Raw genomic sequence first — 23,811 nt, forward strand, 5'->3', positions numbered from 1 at the left:
AACTCATGCAATTTTAGATAGAAAATTTCGGGAAAATGATCTTATTTTTGAAGTTCTAGATTTATTTTAGAGTAAATGGAAGACTATTCTAGAAACTTCTTAGTTAATATATATAAGGAGACATTTTTCATTACTCTTATCTTTAAGTCATCAGTTACCTTTTTAGTCATCAGTGATCTTTTAAGTCATCAATATATTTGGAGTATTATTCAACTTGGAAATTAAGTGATTTATTGGAGCTTGGATTATTAATTATTCTTGTGGATTTTATTGTGGGAATTTATTCTAAAGTGTTCTTGGATTTAACTTGGATTTAACTGTGCTATTGAAAAAGGATCATTCCAGGATCAGACTAGACATTTGTAATTTTTATTTGGACTTCAGGTATTTGTAAAGATAATTTGTTATTTTATTTTTCTTTAATAATTTTTCTGTAATAAATTTGTTATTGTTACAAGTTTGTTGCTGGCTTTTTTTTCTCGTTACGCCTGGCTCGTAACAATATACATTTTGAGTCCATTTCACATTAAAGTAATCGTGATTTTTAAAGGTTTAATGTTTGACATCATAAAATACCATAAATGTGTCATTCCTCTTAAAATATATTTAACGAATAAAACATTATATCACCATGATATGACGCCTTAATTTTTCACTATCTAGAGAATATCAAAGATATAATTACTGTAAGCCTATTCATCTAAAACAGAAAACAACTTACAAATAAGTTCATTCATTTTACGCATCTCGTTTCAATGAAGATATATCCGCATTGTATCAATGAAAAATATTTGTTGCATAGAATTTCAGCAAATTTTGTACATTTACAAAAACACAAAACTAAAATCAAAGAAGGCGTTGATTGGCATAGTTTTGAATTATCTACCCTTGAAATGACCCGAAAGATAATCAAAATCTCAGATTACTTAAAAAAAGGATGGTAAACCCCATATTTTTTAACAATATGTATGCATCGTGATTCTGTATCATCTAGAAAAGTTTAAGAAATCCCCTCCCTAGTCTAAATTATCCTTTTCTGCTTTAATAAACAAAATAATCATTTCCAATTAGAGGCATTCTACTTTAACATTTACGAGTCATTGATTTCGTATTGACATATTGACTTTTGATCGGAAGGTCAAATGAACTAGGTTTTCGCATATTCTGTACCAAAATTTGCACCATGTGATCGCCATATATAAATCACTTTTGGGTAAAATTCTATTCATTTACTTATTTATTATATTTTATTTAAAATTTAGCCTTATTTTCATTTCCCCACATTTTTGTTTGTTTTCCGACTTGTTGCTGGGTCGTGTGGGTGTTGCGTTCATTGAATGCCACCTTTCCTAGTTGATCTTTTTAACCATATTTGGTGCCTCACGACGATCTCGTTTGCCTAGATACTGTTGACAGCTGCGTTTACTGAATGTTTGTTCTCCTTCGTTGATCTTTCCTTTCATATTTGTCATTCAGAATTATTGATAAAGTTAAAGGAGATCAATGTTACACAAACCAATGTTCAGATTAACATAATTACTCGTGTAAAAGCTGATAAGTGATAACTAAAACAAAATTTGAGAAGAATACGATGCATTATTATGTTAAGACGCTGTTTTAACTGTGTCCACCTGTAACTATAATCTCCATGCACCCACCTGCTTACAATGGGGAAAATAACAATATATATGACTTATGAACAAATCAATCTGACTAAAATGCAGGCCCCCTTATGTTTTATATTACAATCTGATCGTCAATTACTCTGTTGCGCTTTCAAACCGACGAACAAAACACAATGATTTATTTAACCATTCATTTAAAAGATGGTATCAGAGTAATGTAAGATGCGATAAGTGTGATATAATTTGTCATAAAAGTAGCAAAATGTCAACAATGTAGTATTTGACTTCCATATAAAATACTAGTTTTTTATAACAACACTTATTGCCAACTGATCAAGATCATCTAAAATCCCTATCGATTCTACTATAATTCAGGGCACATGTGTTGCGTCTATTCAATTCTTTGATTTTTGTTTTAACTGCAAGATAATACTTTAAAAATCATTAAAATTCATTTTTACTGATTGAATTTTTATCGCCCCAAAGTGCAGTCGTTTGTTTGTCTGATGTAAAAAATGAATACATACCTATGTAACGCACTTTTGGATCAGACATGGTCCCAAAGTGCGTTGGACCCCAAAGAGCGGTGTTACAAAATAGGAAGGAAAATGAATAATCACACATTAAGTATATATGATATACTTCCTCATTGAAATATACCATAATGTTACGAGAGAACTCCCTGGTGATAATAATCTGGAAATACCTGTAGTTAGATTGTGTGAATGCATTATACATTCTGCAGATATCTTCTTTAATAAGCGTCAGTACTCGCTTGCTTAAAATTTGTATAAATTCCATCTACAAAAAGTAAAAGAGTCTATGTTATTAACATTATTACATTTCAATTTTACTTCATTGAGCATTTTCACATGTAATGTTAAGTGAGTACAGGAGTGTTTTAAAAAGATTTATGCAGAAGTGGCAACAATCACGCGCCACGAAAAGTAACGTGCACGATTATTTGAGATATTTTGCATATCTAATTATTTCCCTTTATTTTATAGAATCCTAATTAGAAGCGATGGCAAATAGATTTCTCTTGAAAATTAACTGTACTTTTTAATTTCTATGGATTTTTTTTTCAATTAAAATCCCTTAAATATTTCACCAATGCTTTTTTTTAATGTATTATTTAAATTTATTTTGAGCTTGAGACTTTCACTACCCCATGAGGCGAACACTTTCAATAACTTTCAACTTCTATCACGGAATGATTTATTTTGCTATGAAATATAATCACAACCAAATAATGAGGTTTCATTTCTTATCTGAGACACATAAGTCACCTAAAACTGTAATGTTAAACCAAAGATAAGTAACATGAATCTTGTAAATGTATATCCTAACTATCTTTCTACCAAACCAAAGGAACAACAACACTATTGAACGTTTGCGAGAAAAGCTTATACATTTTATTGTCATATACATGTATATTATACAAAAGCATGTCCTGATCAAGCTTATAAAAAAGCGCTACTTCAACACAATCAATCACAAATCGAATTGTGCAAATACATGAAATTTTATCACATTATGTGAAAATATATCCCATAGTCAGTCAAACGAATAAATATCCTCATCATATATAAAAGACCATATACATTGTAAATGTCTTGAATTTAATGTGACTCTTTTTTAACTAACCTTTAAAAATACTGTCATTATTTACACTACAGTTTGCTTTTCCAATAAATGCACCTTTCAAAACTATGCTGAAATTTTACAAATTATTTCATTCATTATTGTGTTAAACATAACTACTGATATGCAAAGTTAATGAAAATAAACATTATTACAGATGTTGATTTCAGACAATTTTATTCTCATTGTCATTGTTCTGAATTACCTTATGTTAAGTTTCGTAACTATTTTTTTTTTTGCTTTAGGCTATTAAGCAGTGATGTTTGGCTGATTGCTGCTCTAACAAAAATCCATTCAAATGCATAAAATAGATATGTAAAAGTGATACTTTTAGGTTCAAAAGCAACATTATGATACAGTGAATATGGAGTAAAAAAATGAAACTGATAGTTATTCAATTTTAGTAGATATTTAGGGATTTATAAGTTAAAAATGGATTTTCTTTGTTTGATTGTTTGATTTTTGGATGAATATCAGTAATTTTGAGATGAACCCTAAATACATATGTGGGATTTAACAACTGGATTATTACAGAGTGGTCATTTATATTTACAAACTTGATATTCATCTATAGATATGAGTGATAACAGTAAAAATAGGGGTACTATTAAAAAAACACAGAATAAAAAGGACCAATCAAAAGATCAGATAAAGGGTCAGTCAAAATTAAAATTCTCAGGTGAAAAACCAGGTACTAAGCCTCCAGCAAAGAGATTTCAACCGGATTATAGTAACAGTACTGCTAGTGACACGAGTTCTGGAAATATAAGTGTATTAACTAACACAACAATGGAGGACCTTGGTAGTATACAAGTACAGCTAGAGGCTATGACAAGCACAATAAGTGATTTAAGGGGGGATCTCAAAAGTGTTTTGAAAAAAGATGAAACAGAGGAATTAATTAAAAACATTATGGCATCTTTAGAACAAAAACTGATTGAAAAGATTGATAGTGCTTTAAAGGATAAAACAAAGGTATTGAATGAAAGATTAGACTCTCTGGAATTTGAAAACAATCAATTAAAAGACAGGCTCAAGGATTATGAAAATAAAACAAATCAGAAAATAAGAGAAATAGAAGAGAATGTGAACAAAAATTATGATGTAAGTACAGAGGCCAGCAGAAGAGCAAATTATAACGAACAATATTCCCGCAAGAACAATGTGAAAATAATGGAGATACCTGAAGACAAAAATGAAGATGATGAGAAACTGGCAAACACTATAAAATCCGTCTTGCAGAAACATGCCAATATAACACTAAATAACGAAGATATAGTTGATTTGCATAGATTACCATCCAAGAAAGGAAATATAAGGCCAGTCCTAGTAAAACTTAAGAATAACAGGGTGAAGGCTACAATCATGAGAAAACGAAAACCAATGAAGGAGAAGGGCAATAAACTTGTGGATGATGTTACGAGATTAAACCAGGGACTTATTAATAGGCTGATGCAACACCATAACATTGAAAGCGCATGGTATTTCAATGGCTCTGTGTATGGACTTACAACATACAATGAACGTATCAAGTTTGATATATATGACAATATTAACAATACAATAGAGGAATTTAGAAGTAGACATAGAGGTGATAGACCAGACCTAAAGCAGAGAAAATGAAGGGATTGGAAGACTTCAAAGAAACAACATCTTTTACATCATTGTATTCCACTCCCTTTTTGCATTTTGTGTGTGTCTGTTTTGATTAATAACTTGACTGTGAGACAACACCTTTATACAGTAAACCAGCCTCATATTTGTAAAGTTATAATCTTTTATCTTGTTAGCCTTTAATAGAGATATTATATCAGTTACTTTGTTACAAACTACATACAGTAAAACCTGTGTTAGTGACCACTTCGAATAAAAATCACCCTGTTACTAAAGACCACTTTACACTAACTTGTCATAGATTATTTAGAACACAGAACCTCCAAATAAAAACACTTGTTTATAAAGATCATGCTGGTCACTCTTTTGGATGGCTTATGTTCACAGGTTTGACTGTATACTAGATAAGGCTATATTTTATCAATAGAGATACAATTCTTTTATTTTTTTATTTTACAGATTTTTTTTGATGTTGTTAGACTACTTATGGAACTTTTTGCATTATTTATGATTATATTCCTTTGTTATAATTTTCCCCTTTAAATATCATATCCAATTATAAGTAAACATGCAAGTATTTTAGTACTCTAACAATTAAAATTGGAAATATACAATTAAGGTCAGTTGGAGGTAGATGGATGAGTCTTGTAGGTGTGGATTGACCTTATCACTTGACAAATCCATCTTGAACTTCATCTGTTTTGTTTTTTTTATATTTGTTCCCTTATTCTAAATTTTTAGGTGATAAAATATAATAATCATAAAAAACACATAGTAAAAGTTGTTTATTTTGTCCTCTGCTCTGGACATGCTTTATGTTTGTAAATAGTGTATAAATTAAAAATTCAAGCTGGAAATATACAATGTAAGGTCAGTTGGAGGTAGATGGATGAGTCTTGTAGGTGTGGATTGACCTTATCACTCGACAAATCCATCTTGAACTTCATCTGTTTTTTTTTCATGTTCCCTTTTTCTAGATTTTTTAAATGATAAATTATAATAATCATAGAAAATACATAGTACAGATTGTTTATATTGTCCTGTGCTTTGGACATGCTGTATGTTAATAAATAGTGTATACTGAAACGTTATTGGATGTTTATTCTTAGAAGTTGTTTAGATGATAAAGATCTTTTGATGAAATTATTAGAAAAAACTGTATTAACAATAACATAACAGAATGAAATTTGCATATGAATGGAATTTTTGTTACAAATTTTTTTTTCTCATTTATCTTAGGTAGTTATATTGTATTTCACAATATATTGCATTCAGAGGGCAGTCTATTTATTTGTTTATTTTTTACAGGGTAGCTCTAAATATAAACATGTTTTTTATATTACTTGTACATATTAGTGTTTTGTTAAAAGGGGTTGTTTGTTGTATGCAAAATGACCTGTCCAGTATGGCTTTTTACATAGAACTTACTTACAGATGAATTTTGATAATGGCAGAAATTAAAATTGTTACATATAATTGTAGAGGTTTACATGATCCGAAGAAAAGAACTGATGTTTTTGATTTTTTAAAAGCAAAATGTAATGCTGATATAGTCTGTCTTCAAGATGTACATTTTACGTCCAATATGAAAAAGCATTTATATTCTCAATGGAATGCTGAATGTTATTTTAGTTTTGGTACTTCTAATGCCCGTGGTGTGGCCATTTTGTTCAAAAGAAATCTAGATATGAAAGTACATCAGATTTTTGCTGATGATAATGGTAATTACCTTGTTCTTGATCTTACACTTAATTCTAAAAAGTTCACATTAGTTAATATATATGGCCCAAATATAGACATGCCAGAATTTTATGACCACATTTTTCAAATTGTTGATAATCTAGAAAATGATTCGTATATATGTTGTTGTGACTTCAATCTTGTATTAAATACTAACCTTGATTATTACAATTATAAATCAATGGATAATAATAAGAAAGCTAGAGATTTACTTCTTCAAAATATTAATAGTCGACATTTATTTGACCCGTTTAGAGAATGTAATAAAGATATTAGACAGTATACATGGCGTCGGACAAGTCCGACACAGCAGGCTAGGTTAGATTTCTTTTTGATTACTGAGGATTTTTTACCTCAGGTAAGGAGTTGTGATGTAGGTCTTAGCTATAGATCAGATCATTCTATTGTAACACTTAGTTTAGATCTTAGCAATGTGCCTCATGGTAAAGGTCTCTGGAAATTCAATAAACTCTCTTTTATATGATAAAGAATATTTGAATATTATTAATGAAAAAATTGAAGAAATAAAAAAACAATACTGTTTACCTGTATATAATGTAGAAAATATTGAAAATATTAGCAATAGTGAACTATCATTTGTTATTGATGACCAGTTATTTTTAGAAACTCTGTTGATGGAAATAAGAGGAAAAACTATTTCTTATGCAAGTTTTAAGAAGAAGAAAACCAAATCTAGAGAGGATGATTTAATATCACAGATTACATATTTAGAAAAAAATTCAAATGATCCTGGAAATGTTAGATTATCAAACTTGCAAAATGAATTGGAAACAATAAGACAAGACAAAATTAAAGGTAATTTCATACGCTCTAGAGCAGAATGGATTGATAATGGTGAAACACCAACTAAATATTTTTGTAATCTTGAAAAATATAACTATACTTCAAAAATCATTCCTTTTTTGGAAAAAACTAATGGTACCATTATATATGAGCAGTCAGAAATTTTAAAAGAAAGTAAAATATTTTATGAAACATTGTATACAAAAACTGATTCTCCTGATGATTTTAATATGGAAGAGTTCTTAGGCAACATTACTGTCCCAAAATTGAGCAGAAATCAAGCAGATTCGCTAGAAGGTCTCTTTACCTTTGAGGAAATTTCAGAAACACTTAAGAATATGAAAAATGACAAAAGCCCAGGGTCTGATGGTTTTACATCAAATTTTTTTTAAAGTTTTCTGGAAACAAATTGGACATTTTGTTGTCAGAAGTATTAATTATTCTTTTATTAAAGGTGAATTATCACTTACCCAAAGGCAAGGTATAATTACCTGTATCCCGAAAGAAAACAAACCAAAACAATATTTAAAAAAACTGGCGACCAATAACTTTATTGAATTATCCTTTAAAACTAGCCTCAGGTGCATTAACCAAAAGACTTCAGTCAGTTTTAAATTGTTTGATAGATACAGACCAAACAGAATTTTAAAAGGAAGATTTATAGGAGAGAATATACGATTACTCTATGATATAATGAATTATTTAGAAGACAAAAAGAATGTCAGGACTATAAGTAATGATTGACTTTGAAAAAGCATTTGATACACTTTCTTTTAATTTCATAATTAAGACATTTGAATTCTTTAATTTTGGCCCAATGTTTAGACAAATGGATAATTCGTTTTATACAAATACTGAAACTGCTGTTCAAATGAATGGAATTTTGTCCAACTTTTTTAAATAGGGCGTGGTTTTCGTCAAGGAGACCCAATCAGTCCTTATATTTTTATATCATTTGCCGAAATATTAGCCATCATTAAAATAAGAACTAACAAAAATATAAAAGGTATACATATCAACGGAACAGAGTATAAGATTTCACAGTATGCTGATGATACCTCTTTACTGTTAGATGGATCTGATCAGTCTTTAAATTGTATGCTTGATATTTTACATGAATTTTCTATTATTTCTGGATTAAGAGTTAACTTTGAAAAAACACATGTTATATGGATTGGCTCTTTAAAATATAGCACTAGATCAATAAAAACTAGGTGGAAATTAATTTGGGGTAGTACATCATTTAGATTACTTGGTATCAACTTTCACGTTGATTTAGAAAAAATGATAACTTTGAATTATACTGCAAAAATTGAAAATATCAAAAAATATATCCAGTGTTGGAAAAGAAGGGCTTTAACACCTATTGGTAGAATAACTGTTGTAAAGTCACTGTTACTTCCTTTATTAACTAACTTGTTTATATCACTTCCAAATCCAAATTCTCAGATGTTAAAGGAAATAAGTAATATGTTTTATGATTTTGTGTGGCAAGGTACACCAAAGATTAAATCTTCTGTATTGGTGAAAGAATATGTAAATGGTGGTCTAAAAATGATTGATGTATGTGCTTACATGAAAAGTTTAAAACTTTCATGGTTAAGAAGAATTGTATCATCTGAATGTGATAAATGTTACACTATTTTAGAAAACTTTTTAGATATTAGGAAGCTATTTAATTGTGGAAAGTTATATACAGCATATATATTTAATATTTTGAAAAATTCATTTTGGAAAGATGTTTTAGGTGCTTATGTAGAATTTGTAGAAAAAACACCGATTATTTCTATGGAAATGTTGTTAGAAATGCCTCTGTTCTATAACCAATATATTTTGATGGATAGAAAACCTATTTTTATAAAAACATGGTATGATAAAGGTATAAGGTTTATCAAAGATATTATGAATGTGAATGGTATTTTCCTTGAAAGGAATGAATTGGAAGCAAGATTAGGCATTAAAGTAAACTTCATTTACTATGAATTAATTACAAGTGCTGTCAAGAAATACAGAAGTGTATTAAGTTTAAAGTTATGTGAAAATTATGAAATTGCTTCCTATTCTCCCATTATATGTTGTTATTTAAAGCCTATACTACTTTTGTGTTAAAGGTACATCAGACATGTACAATATATACATAAAAAATGATGATATTCCAACTTGTCAGACTAAATGGAACACTTGCTTTCAATTAAGTCAATCTGACTGGAATAAAATACATAGTTGGGTTTTTGACATTACCAATGATTCTTACTTGCAATGGTTTCAGACAAGACTAACACATAGAATATTAGCTACTAATTATCTTCTTTTGAAAATGAATTTATCTGTTACAAGTATGTGTACTTTTTGTAAATCAGAACATGAAACATTGTTACACCTTTTTTGGGAATGCTCATTTGTCAAAATATTGATTACAGAAATTATTAAAATTGTTAGGAATCATGATGCTTTATTTGATATTGATTGTAAAACTTTTATATTAGGTTATACAAAAAAGAGCCAGTCAAAGTACAATATCCTATGTCTAGAGATAAAGAAATATGTTTATTTATGTAGGAGAAAAAATATTTTACCAAATATAGATGGATTAATTAGAAGTTTTAAATTAGCCTCTTCAATTATTGATGCATGTGCAACAAATACAAAAGATAACATAATGAATTGGACAATTGTTCAAAAAATCATTTAATTCTTTTTAGAGTAATGTAAATTTATAATTTATTAATATACAGCCATTGCTTTTTGTTAAAAGTTTGAGTATAAGAAACAACAACATAATGTTTTCTCTGTTCAATCTATGAGCTACCTTTCCTTTTTTTCTCTTCTTTTATTTCCCTTGTGATTTTGTTTGTATATTATTTTGTGTATGTACATTTGTATATATTATTGTGGAAATGTGAAGTTGTGATTAATACTCAATGACAATAATCAATAATTGTTACTAAATCAACAAATATTTGATACATGTGTATATATAATATGATAAATAAAATCTTTGTAAGGTATGGAGGGGGATGCCCTCGACCCCCACATACCCATGACGAGGGAAATAAAAAAAAAAAAAAAAAAAAAAAAGTTTCGTAGCTATATTAGAAAAAAGTTGCGTGAACGTAAATTGTTTATGTGATAATACAAATCTACATTATAAAAGGACGTGTAATTCAAATAAGTTGAAGATACATTTATCAGACTTGTATGAATTTTGAAAATGTGAAACTATATTTAGAGATTGATTAACAGTGATTCACAACAAATATCCAGGACCACTCTTGCTTACCCGTCTTGCTTGAAACAAAAATATATGCTAGGTATCTCTTTTAGCAATTAGTTGTGAGCATATAATTTTAATAATGTATCTCAATTTCAAGTTTAATTAGCAATTCAAATAAGTATGTATTTAAACAGTTTGCTATGTGAATGTTGGTAATAAATGATTTATTTGTTGATGAGAATGCCACTGAAGGAGTTCATCCTCCAGCCATCTTTATTCAAAGCATAACCGGAATAGCCATACAGACATTTGACCCATAACTGCTCTGCAGATTTCACTCTCATAACTGCAGAAAAGGAGCTGCAAGCTGAGTTTTTTGCATCGTAATTGTTCGACCGAGCAATCACGTTTCCTGATAGCACTATCGCAAGAGGTGAATGTTGTTTGACCCATGTACAATAATTAACAATAAATTGGAACAATCCCCCGACAGGTGCTGTGAAGATTCCTGTGGAAGTGTCATATCCTGATCCTTCGTTGGTCGTTGCTGTGGTAAATATGATGATTTCGTCTGTCTAGTTAAGCTTTAGATCTACCACATTGTGTGCAAAGAATGCAACGGAAGGCTTTTCAATATTTTCTGTAAATTAAGAAAAACGAAGAAAAGATTTTAGAAATGTATTTTGCCACAATTTGCATTTACATGCTTAAAAAAGAATAAAAAATGAATCAGGGACAAGATATTTTGAATAAATTTCAAATCAAAATATACATACAAACAAATGTTTTGGTTCGAACTCCAACTACAAAAAAAGAAATTTATATTCTCCAAAAGCAAAACAACAAATGAACACAGCTTAATTCTTATTCATATCTTGATATGGTTTATAGGTTTTGATACATGCATCTATGATTATTTATTTGAATCATTCGTCTTTGCTATTAAGCTATGAATAGGAAAATACTTGATTATTGTGCTGATCTTCTTTTATCTTACCTGAAAGTTTTATTAACATCTTTTTTCCTTCCTCCATATCATTCGTGAAATCACTACGTAGTCCTTCAAATGCGTTCTTCAGTATTTCTGTCAAGAATAAAACATCTTGGTCAACATTTCCCACTTAATTCTTAATGTATTTTTACTTCAAACTTTAAACCAGATTTTTGACATTTTGGACCAAATAAATGGACGTCTCGTATCAGGTTCAGGAACGCATAGGCATCATATGGACATTTGTAAATGTGAATTTGATTTCTCATCATTGTAAGAAACAATTTGTATCTGATTTTCAATATTGTTTACCGCACACAATCATATTCTGATTACCAAATTTAATTATGGAGACAATTTATCCTTAATATTTTTTTTAAGAATTACTAGTATCAAGTATTATGCATATACATGTATGATGCTTTTGTATTGACACAATATTAGGAAATTTCAGATTATCTTTGTGAGGAATTTATAATTTATTCATTTTTTTTCACTTCAGTGAAATGCATTATGTTTGAACACAGGGTATTTTAGCTATTTTGTAATATTATCTCTGCCTTTGCAAAAATAAAATAAAATATGATAAACAAGATCAACAAGGAAAGGAGACGTTCAATGAACGCAACCCTATAATATAATGCATCATTTATATGGATTTCTGAAATATTTTTTTCGTGCAATCTAGCGACATATATCCTAGCAAACGCCTAAAAATAATTTTGATAAGAATAATTTTTATTGTGTTCATATGGTATATGGCGGAAATCAAAGAACTTTAAATATGAAACGTTTAGATTCAACATCAAAAAATTTATTAAATTAATTTAAACAAGTTAAGAAGCGAAACTTTAATATCTAAATATCAGTGGGTATTAAAAATAAACATTATCAAATTAAGGCCATTTGGTCCTGTATATTAATTTTATAATAGCATTGTTCACTTGAAACAAAGCTAAGTGTCGTTTTATTCATTTACAAAGTATTATAAAAATTGTTTCATTAATTAGAAGAATTCAATAGCAAATGATGATTTTATAAGCCTAAAATAAATTTCCTTACAAGCTCGGAGAAGAACAAGTAAAGCAAATGTATTACATAAGAACAAATACATTACCTTCATTCTTTTCTTTCTCTCTCTCAACCACCTCCATGACATTGCTCTGTATCGATTCAAGTTTTTGAGACACCTCTGCACTAGTTTTCTTAATTTCCTCCTCCAGAATATTCGCAATCGTTTCTTGAGTTTTCTTAATGTTATTTTGCATCATTTCTACTTTTATTTCCTGCCTAATCATTTTTTCTAAAAGCTGTTCTTCACAGGAAAATTTTGAACACATTGATTCATTTGCAAAAGACACAGCAAAATGGTATTTGAAGATGTAAAGGAAAAATGCGCAAATTCCAGAGAACATCATTTTACAGTCTACTCGGTTGCCGAAATGAAACTGAATTGTAATGATTTTCTTAAAAGCCCTAGCCGTTTTGAACTATTGCGCTATTCTACTGAAAACAAATGTGCAGAGGTTTGTCAAAAAGTATGTCTATTCTAAAAGAAATATTTGATTTGAATTGTAAAAATTTGTATCAAGATATTGACACTTCTCCTTCTGTAAATTATTTGAGGTTAAACCGATTGTTTGAGCTATATTTAATATGCATTCATCGGGCAGTTATAAATATATAGAGGATATTCAAGTTTTTTCTATAAATACATGATTTATTTTCATCAAGTGGTATGAAAATAAATATTTCATGAGTGGCGGTAGCCACGAGTGAAATATCGTAATTTTCATGCCACAAGATGAAAATAAATCATGTATTTATAGAAAAAACTTGAATTTTCTGTTTATTATATACATTTTTCTCTTTTTTGACATTAAAATTTGAAAGACTTTCCCTTAAATTTTGTGTACTGGCAGAATTTAAAAGAAAGTAGTCCGGCAAGACACCAGTGAAAATACGGAAAATATGTTTCACTGCAGTGAAAAATAAATTTTTACAGTGAAAATACGGAAAATGAAAATATGCATTTTATTTCATCAATATTTCTCAATATTTCATTTATAAGTATATAATAAATCTTAAATCAGTTTGAAAATGTTTTTATACATCATCTTTAAATCATCAGTGGTGAAATATTATATCAGATACGTGTAGACTTGCTTAGATTTTACAAAGTTTGTTTCTAAAACGACAGATTGGATCAGCGGCAACACTGATTTGCTATGCAGATTTTAAAACATAATATACCATTTAAATGTATTTAAGCAAATAAAGAATTTATTGTGAACTTAAACTCAATGCGCAAGTAAAATTTGGTGATCACATTTTCAATTGACATTGTGGTGCTATAAGATTTGCGGATATAACTCATGCATTATTAACATTGTCTCACAATATATTGTGCATTTGGTGTAACAAAGTATGAGCATTAATAATCACATAATTATTCTATTTATATGAACTTGTTAAAAATTAGGCAAATTTCACAATTTTAAAATAAATTATGAAATTGAAAATGAAGAATCAACCAAGAACTTTTATAATAAGCATGGTCCTGAATAAAGGTATTATCACTTTGATGACCTTCTAATAACCGTTCGAATTTTCCGATGACAATAAATGATAATCATGTATTAAAATATTTCAAAGGGAAGATAAACTATTTTTGACATTGATAACATTCTTTAGTAAGTTAAAAATATTTTCAAAGCATTGACGTTCTGTTATATTATATGTAAAGGACATTGACAAGATCTTAAATAGGGGATATTGAATGAGTGTAGTATAATATTAAATTTATTGAACGAGTTGAATAGAATCATATTATGCGAGCCTCTAGCGAGCATAATATTGTTTTATTCAACGAGTTCAATAAATTTAGTATTGAATCTACACGAATATAATAATAAGAACATTAAACTGTTAAAATGAATAATGTTTCAATGACGCGCCCATAGTGTAACGCGCTTTAACGCTATGTTTCTATATAGCGCAAATGACGTCACGTCAAAGTGTTATTACACTAGTGTAATATCGTTTTTATTAAATGGCTTTATTACACTCCTGCGCCGCGGTTTATGTGATAAAATAAATTATTGCATTGACATTATTTAGTATCAGTGTATGACATTATATATTACAAGGTTAATGGAAGTATTGTCCAGAAAAATGTGATGTAAATTGTTGTCTTATCTACTTCGGGAGAAGAAAATATAACAACAATTTATTTGTAATTTAGTAAACAACCCTCTTACTGGAATGACATTATCAGAACAGAACAGAACAGAAATTTTGTTTCGTAACCTATACCATACAGTTTCTTGTTACATTACTCATATCAAATATTATAAATAGATAAACACATGATATAATTCAAAGATTTACAGTATATTGGAGAATGAACATATATTGATGCAGAAAAATTTGTATAAAATAAATGTATATCAGAATAATCTCATTTTTAATATCAGAATAATCTCATTTTAATATAAACATTACTAGCGAAATCTAAACGTTTACAATATCTATGAAAATAATAACAACATTTTAACATTACATTTAAGTATAACCTAAGCTTATCAACATATCTTTTCTTTTACTATTTGCAAAATAAATACATTTACATTAATTTAATAATATAGACTTTTCACATGACGATTTAATGTATTTATATACACACATTTAACAATGATATTGTTTGAATGTATCACTTTAAAATATATTTTATTATGTGAACATATCTATTGACATAAAGTGGGTATCTACCTAGCTCACCATAAATTGCTGCATTACAAGAGCTTATTTTCACACCAAGAATTAACTTGCAAAATTTCAAGTGTAATCTCTCTATATATTTAGATTTTGTAAATCCCCAGACTTGACAAGCATAATCTAAGATAGATGTAGTGTGTTTATTTTCATTCACTGTCGAGTTGGTTTTCTTAATTAATGTAAACTCTTTTCTGTCAGCAGAAGATATAATCATGTTAAGAGAAGAAACCGTGTTGATTGTTATCTGAAGAGTGAATGCATTTATTATGTTATGTTCTCTACTTGTAAACATTTACGTTTTTTCTTGCGTCATGATTTCAAGGTCAGTCTAGCCTTTTCTCGTGGGAAACATTTCGTAAAATTGTAGATATATGAAAACACCTGTTGTATCTTAAAGGCAAACAATATGGAGGTTATTCGTTGCCAAAACTCCAGCCTTTGAAACTTGGCAATGCATCCCAGCAAACACTTGACGTTGTTTCAACGTTGGATCTAAGTTGGATTTATGTCACGACGTCAAAATCCTAAATACAACGTTGAAACAAATTTGTGACGTCGTATCAACGTGTTGGAATTACGTCGATACGACGTCGGATTTCAGTGTAATCCAACATAGTAGTCTTGATTGTGTCACTTCCCTTTGTTCTGATTTATAAACCCGATAGGTGGCTCTAATTTCAGGTCAATATAATCATTCGAATTTTGTTATTCATTTTTTTTTCACATCCATTGTATTTTTTTTTAAATTGTTGTTAAACTAGACCATAAAAAGGAACAATATTAGCATTTCAATTAAATGAATTGAAAAAAAAAATAATGGAAACTTGATGAATTTCAAAACGAGGCTACAACAACAATTTGTTTTCAAATTCAAACAAAGACAAAGGAAGGACATTATGCACATCATAGAAGACAATTCGCATAGTGAAAAGTAAGTGATATTTTTAAGGTAGATTAGTATTAAACTTACTGCATGCATATTATAATAACTGAAAAATTATTAGTTACATTTAGAATATAATTATATTTTCATGATATTCAATTATCTTAGTTCTAAACCAGTTAATTAATGTAGTCTAATTTGCCCTCATTTAACTCGTAATTTGGGATTCAATTGATATATAAATTGTATGAAATTCTGTCAAACTTTTTGTTTTATTTGTGTTCCCATTTTAAGCCAAGATCCCTACATGACCTTAATCTCTCTAATTCGATTTATCAGATTAGTAGACTAGATAACAACAGGTATTTCACCACAGCGTATTTGTTAACAAAGGAACACCTGTCAATATTTGAGATTTAATCTATTGTTATTCAAATAGATCTACATGTAAAAGGTCAAAGTAGGGATCTATCAATACATAAGTATACTGTCAAAGTAAATTTATAACTTTTTGTCAATAATCATTGGGTTTTGTTTTTTTTATAGACTGACACTTAATATTTGTGTGATGACAATGAGCTGATAAGATTGTATACATGAAAAACAGTCGACAGAAAACACCATTTGGACATAAAAGAATGATAAGTGCATCAAATTAAGGTAATATATGGATTTTGATTTTGTTATTTACTGTAATTTCTGTTTTGTCATAATTAACTGTTAATCAAAAGTAAAATAATTACGTGAAATGTCTTATGATTGAATTTGCACCTTTACATGTTACTGTTTTGCAAATTACATATATTTGAAGTTACAGTTTTTGAGTGTTCTACATCATCAATCGACATCTGATTTTAATTTATGATATGCTAGGGTAATCTATTGGTAATAATATTTCTATTTAATATAATTTAATTGACCATTTTGGTTGTTATGTACACCTATTTATTTCTGTTTCTTTTTTGCAGTTTCAAGGAAAAAAAACAAGTTGAACCTCAAAACAAGTTTGACACAGTGTCTTCGTAGATGAAAAATAATCAGGATCCAGTGGCGGACGTTTAGTATACCAGAAATATTCACATGGAGGAGTATATCTCCAAATTTAATTCTTTTAAGTTAGTTTTGAAAGAATAAAGATAAAAAATACTTCCTTTCTTTAAATGTGAATATTTATTTATTGTTTTGTGTGTTACACTTAATTTTGACAGAAAGGAATATTTTCCCTCACTTATCCGATTTGTTACCGATGAAATCAGCTGCAAAAGAAAGCTTTACTTTCCATGATTTCCATTTTCTATGAGTTATTTAAAAGAAAACCTTTTTAAGCATGTTGTTACGGAAGAGCATAAGTGCCAGGTGTATGTTTTTTATTAACTCGAAATTTCGAGTTACTAACTCGAAATTTCGACTTACTTATCTTGAAATTTCGAGTTACTAACTCGAAATTTCGACTTACTAACTCGAAATTTCGACTTACTAACTCGAAATTTCGACATACTAACTCGAAATTTCGAGTTACTTATCTCGAAATTTCGACATACTAACTCGAAATATAAGATATATAGTAGGGAGTGCCGTTGAACGATGGAGATGGAGAAACGGGTGCCTGGACAAAAACTATTGAATTAAACTTAGTGATGGCATGTACACACACGACCTAAAAAAACACAAGGCTTCCCTTAATTTGTACGTTCAGGCGTTCTTCAGACGTTGTATTGTATCCCGTCTGTTCGAACATATCTTTTCACTAATCATATTCTTCTCATCCCTGTGAATAAAACGATCCTATACTTCACGTGTGGGACATGTGAGGAAAGTATCGCGGCGTGGCCAAAATAGGGCGTGCTGAGGCCTTTGTCAAAATTGTTGGACTGTCTATATTTCTTGTCAAATCGGATGCTTTTATATTATTCCCAAAATATATATAACAACAAGTTCCACTTTTATCAACTTTTATCAACACAATATGAATCAAAGTATTAGTAAATAATGATAATGTTACAAAAACATTATTAGTATAGAGAAACGTGACAGACTTACTGGCGTGTACACGCCATTTAAAACTTATTTAACACATGATATAGCACATAGCACATATCACATGAAATTCCTGCTAGATTTTTAAAAGATGCAGCTTCATTTTTGAAAATACCAATTACTTTTATCATAAATATGTCAATTTCAGAAAATTATGTCCCTGATGACATGAAAGTAGCTAGGGTAAAACCTTTATATAAAAAGAACAGTAATCTTGAAGTAGGAAATTATAGACCTGTAAGCATTTTAAGCATTGTTTCAAAAATTTTAGAAAAATCACTGTATTCTCAACTTGAAAAGTTTTTAGTTGATAATGGTTTATTGTATGAATTACAGTCAGGTTTTAGAAATTCCTATTCCACTGACACTTGTCTTATCCATCTTATGGATCATATCAGAAACAATAATTCCAAAGGATTATACACAGGCATGATAATGTTAGATCTACAAAAAAGCATTTGATACTGTTGACCATGATATTTTATGTGGAAAATTGAAATTGATGGGTATCTCTAATACTGACTGGTTTATGTCTTATCTTAAAGGTAGAAAACAAACTGTTAGTGTTGATAATATTTTATCAGATTACATGCCTGTTACATGTGGGGTTCCCCAGGGCAGCATCCTGGGTCCTCTTTTATTTTTGTGCTATGTAAATGACATGCGAATTAGTATAGATCAAGAATGTAAACTTATTCTGTATGCCGATGACAGTGCAATTCTTTTTGCTCACAAAAATCCAAGTATTATTTCTCAAAAACTTGGACAAACACTAGAGGTCTTGTTCATCTTGGCTTGTAGATAACAAATTGTTCACTTCATCTAGGAAAGACTGAATGTCTTATTTTTGGTTCCAAACGTAAACTAAAACAAGTTAAAGAGTTCAAAATTGTTTGTAATGGACATACTATTGAATCCACAAAATCTGTTAAATATCTAGGTTTAAATATTGATGATTCTTTGTCAGGTGAATCTATTGTTAATTGTATTCTTACAAAGGTGAATTCACGTCTTAAGTTTTTGTATAGGCAAGCAAATGTTTTAGATTTTAGGACTAGAAAATATTTATGCTCAGCACTAATACAATGTCACCTTGATTATGCATGTTCTTCTTGGTACCCGAGCCTGAACAAGTGTTTTAAAAATAAGCTTCAAATTTGTCAAAATAAAATTGTTAGATTTATACACGGTATGGGACCTAGAGATAGTGTCAATAATGTTATTCTTGCTAATATGTCTTTACTAAATGTAGAAAACAGAAATAAGCAATTACGTCTTAATCATGTTTTTTAAAAATTGTTAATAACCAGTGCCCTTCATATATGATAGAAAATTTTATACCTGTTCGAGACATTCATTCTTATTCAACTCGGTCGAATCAGTACAATTTTAGGGTCCCAAGAAGTTATGGGAAAGATAATGTAACTTTTTTTCAAAAAAGCAATTAATGATTGTAATTCCTTGCCAACATACATCAAAAAAATTAATAAGATAGGAAATTTCAAAAGCTCTGTGAAGGCCCATTTACTAGAACAGTTAGGTTAGTAAATCATAATTAAATCCACTAGTATGACTAGATATTGATCTCATTTTTATTGTTTTCCTTTTTAGCAAAGTTAATGGAAATACTAAAGTTTGATATATTTTACGTAAATGACATCTTCCAGTTTCCAAAGTTTTTTGTATTTTTCAATGTTTTTGTGTTTTATATTGTATATATTATAGTAAGTATATATCCAAGGACCCCATTGGAAATAAGCCTTCGGGCTTTCATGGGCAATCCGAGGTTATTGCACACCACTACTCTATACATGTTTCCACTTACGTCCTTACATTTTATTAAACTAGTAAATTGATATCTAGTCATAGGAAAGAAAGAGTTTTAGATTTTGTTTTTAGTTATAATATTTTATTATTTAATGAGCCGTCTGTGATATTTAGGTCTGACAAACTTCCGAAATATTTTATTACAATTGTGTCATCAGTTTTATATAAAATGCTAAAGTGTTTGTTTTATGTATACATGTATGTGTGTTTTAACCTGAATAAATATCTATCTATCTATCTATTGCACAGTTAGTAACTCGAAATTTCGAATTACAATTCACGACTTTCATTGGTTGCCGGTGAAAGCAACGATTTAATTCAAGATGCTTTCTTTCGTGTGTAGCTGTTGCACATTGACAGAGCACCTTTAACATTTATTTAACAGAACAATTTAATAGGGTCAAATTGTCCACACATACTGAACATATCCTTCACTTTTTGTGGAGGGGTGGGTGTAAAATCACACTTTACACATTTCCGTGTTAACCGGATGTTTCTTTTTCTTTAGCACACATACAACCATCACGTGGAGAAACAACAAGTCCAAAACCCACCCTATTGTAATTTGTGTGTGTTTGTGTTTACCCTCGCCACCGGAAAAAGATCATATGGGCGAGCATATACTTCATTTATAACCAAATAAATGGGGAGCTGATGTTTCTTTACTTATTGTTATATCCGTACATTTGTTATGTGCATACCATATCCCCCATGACAGGGTAGTCTCTACGTACAACCTCTGCCATGGGAGGAAGATGGGGCAATCCCATACTAAGTTTAAGAATTCTAAAATTTTATTATTAAAATGCACTTATTTTAAAAATGGCCAAGACGTTTATAGAAGTTACCGTCTTTTATAACAGGTCAAACTGTGCAATATCATGTGTTAAATAAGTTTTAAATGGCGTGTACACGCCAGTAAGTCTGTCACGTTTCTCTATACTAATAATGTTTTTGTAACATTATCATTATTTACTAATACTTTGATTCATATTGTGTTGATAAAAGTTGATAAAAGTGGAACTTGTTGTTATATATATTTTTGGGAATAATATAAAAGCATCCGATTTGACAAAGAAATATAGACAGTCCAACAATTTTGACAAAGGCCTCAGCACGCCCTATTTTGGGCCACGCCGCGATACTTTCCTCACATGTCCCACACGTGAAGTATAGGATCGTTTTATTCACAGGGATGAGAAGAATATGATTAGTGAAAAGATATGTTCGAACAGACGGGATACAATACAACGTCTGAAGAACGCCTGAACGTACAAATTAAGGGAAGCCTTGTGTTTTTTTAGGTCGTGTGTGTACATGCCATCACTAAGTTTAATTCAATAGTTTTTGTCCAGGCACCCGTTTCTCCATCTCCATCGTTCAACGGCACTCCCTACTATATATCTTATATTTCGAGTTAGTATGTCGAAATTTCGAGATAAGTAACTCGAAATTTCGAGTTAGTATGTCGAAATTTCGAGTTAGTAACTCGACATTTCGAGATAAGTAACTCGAAATTTCGAGTTAGTAAGTCGAAATTTTGAGTTAGTAACTCGAAATTTCGAGTTAATAAAAAACATACACCTGGCACTAATGCTCTTCCGTATGTTGTAAACATGAATACTTTAATTGACATATATTGTAATAGTTAATGTATACTGTAGACTTTTAAATGAAAATGATTTGTTGACTGTTGTTTGTTATAATTTTGGATTACAAAATGTGTATTATTGTATTGACTAAAAGAGGTCTGATAAATGTTGAACTTCAATTTTGAAAAGACATGTAGCTCTTATTTTTTTTAAATTTTAATATTTTATATACAATTTATAAATATCAAACTTTATTTTATTATCACTATAAATGATTAAAAGTGAGTCATTTTTGTGATGTTATACAAATGTGTTGAAAAAATATATTTTCTGTATATTAAGTTTTACATGAATAGATAAATCAGAAACTGTGTTATACATTTTGTTTAATTGTTTTTATGATCACTTTCTTTAAATAATAAAATCACTTTTCGAGTATAGAAAGTTTTGTATTTTCTCTTTATTTGGGAATTATTTAATGAAACGGGTCAGATTTATGTTGGGAATTGGTTGGAATTACGTTGCAAACTAGTCGGTATTACGTAAGTAACTGGTTGGAATCATGTTGGAAACTGGTTGGATTCACGCTGAGAATAGGTTGGAAAGTAGTTGTACATACGTTGAATAGAGGTTGGATTTATGTCATTTTATGACGTTGGATTGACGTCGGACTCTGACGTCTAAAAAATTTTCATTTAGAACTAAATTCCAACGTCTATCCAACGTCGGACTCTAACGTCTGAGCAACGTTGAAACAATGTCATGTGTTTGCTGGGCATACTTCGGTTCTACTAAACAAATTAGTAAAAATTTAATTGTCTCTATCCGAGAGTTACAAACTGCATTTTGATTAACTCGATTTGATAACGTAGTAGCTGTAAACATTCAATTTAGATAAATTGCAAACTGTATTAACAAAATTTGCGACATGTAGAAATGCAAACGATAGAGCGTACACAACACGTTTAATGCTGTGCATCATGACGTTAAGACTGTAATTACATCAGCTGACACTCTCAGGTTGACAACACCATACTTTCCATTATACGTTCTAACGCGATTAACATTTGTAAACGGTTTTGCAACTTTCATATATGGAATTATCTCTGAAATAGACGAAAATTAATATGCTGAGGCAATTTTTACGAAAGCAGAATATAAAGAAAGGTAACTCTTGCTAGTACAAAAATATTATATAAATTATATAAAACTGTTATTTTCACATACATCAACCACATTACAGCTCACTTTGAATATCCTCTGATTTTGTTAAAACGTATTCTAGTACAGGATATTCAAGTAATTCAAAATTGGTTAAGATATAATGTAACACCCCAGTTACACAGAGCCATCGGTGATTGATCGGTAGTTTTTTAGCCAACTTATGGAGTGAACCGATGACAACGTATTTATCACCGATATCACCTATTGGTCACCTGTTTTCCACCTATCAACTGCTATTGGGGAAAGATAAGTTTCATCGGTGAAAAATTACCGATTGGGATTTTTAAACACGTCTAAAATTCTCGATCGGTGAAAATATTTTAAAAATTACCGACGGCAACCTATATCACGAGATGTGCAAGCTATTAATCACCGATATCGCCGATCGGACAAAGATAACCAAATATGAATCACCGGCCATATCTGACGGAAAGTGTTTAACCACTGATGACTAGCTATCAAACACCGATTCATCAGCGTTACGCCCGATTTAGCTCCGATTTACAAACCATAAAAACCAAAAGTATTTCAGCATTTAATCATCGACCAATTCCCGTTTGAGTTTGCTGTCTGTCACCGATGGCCGTTTACACAGAAAACCAGAAATAAAATCACGCATGACAACCGATCATAACAGCGACTAAATCTAAAATTAAATGACCGATTGGGGACCGACCGTCTGTGTAACTGGGCCCTAACAATGTAACAACGTTTATACTGATAATGAGCGGAATAATATGCAAAATCAAGTTGGTGAATTAACATAAGAGAATGTTTCCCATATATAACGACACAAACCACTGTCATGGATAGGGTTTGTGTGCCTTCAAACGTTATGT

The 23,811-nt window shown here is 29.8% G+C and overlaps 1 protein-coding gene and 1 long non-coding RNA gene across 2 annotated transcripts; one reads left to right on the forward strand and one right to left on the reverse strand.

The window, feature by feature from the left end:
* Positions 1-10,503: 10,503 nt before the first annotated feature.
* Positions 10,504-13,156, reverse strand: LOC132720631 (uncharacterized). Its single transcript, XM_060704798.1, has 3 exons — positions 12,750-13,156; positions 11,639-11,725; positions 10,504-11,281 (listed from the first exon to the last, which is right to left on the reverse strand). Exons 1-3 carry the CDS (start codon positions 13,048-13,050, stop codon positions 11,217-11,219), a joined length of 453 nt encoding a protein of 150 aa, XP_060560781.1. The 5' UTR covers positions 13,051-13,156; the 3' UTR covers positions 10,504-11,216.
* A 2,250-nt stretch (positions 13,157-15,406) lies between these two features.
* On the forward strand, positions 15,407-17,645 carry LOC132720624 (uncharacterized). The gene is made up of 3 exons (XR_009624372.1): positions 15,407-16,340; positions 16,839-16,952; positions 17,261-17,645. It is a non-coding gene; the product is annotated as an uncharacterized LOC132720624 (long non-coding RNA).
* The last annotated feature ends 6,166 nt before the right edge of the window (positions 17,646-23,811 follow it).

The sequence above is a fragment of the Ruditapes philippinarum genome, unplaced genomic scaffold (genome assembly GCF_026571515.1).
Source record: "Ruditapes philippinarum isolate M1 unplaced genomic scaffold, ASM2657151v2 ctg5349_1_1_1_1, whole genome shotgun sequence".
NCBI classification, from domain to species: domain Eukaryota; kingdom Metazoa; phylum Mollusca; class Bivalvia; order Venerida; family Veneridae; genus Ruditapes; species Ruditapes philippinarum.

Coding starts and splice junctions, on each gene's coding strand:
- LOC132720631 (XM_060704798.1), bottom strand. CDS start 13,050: ATGATGTTCTCTGGAATTTGCGCATTTTTCCTTTACATCTTCAAATAC. Junction 11,726..12,749: donor AGAGAAAGAAAAGAATGAAG/GTAATGTATTTG, acceptor TATTCTTGACAG/AAATACTGAAGAACGCATTT. Junction 11,282..11,638: donor GATGTTAATAAAACTTTCAG/GTAAGATAAAAG, acceptor CTTAATTTACAG/AAAATATTGAAAAGCCTTCC.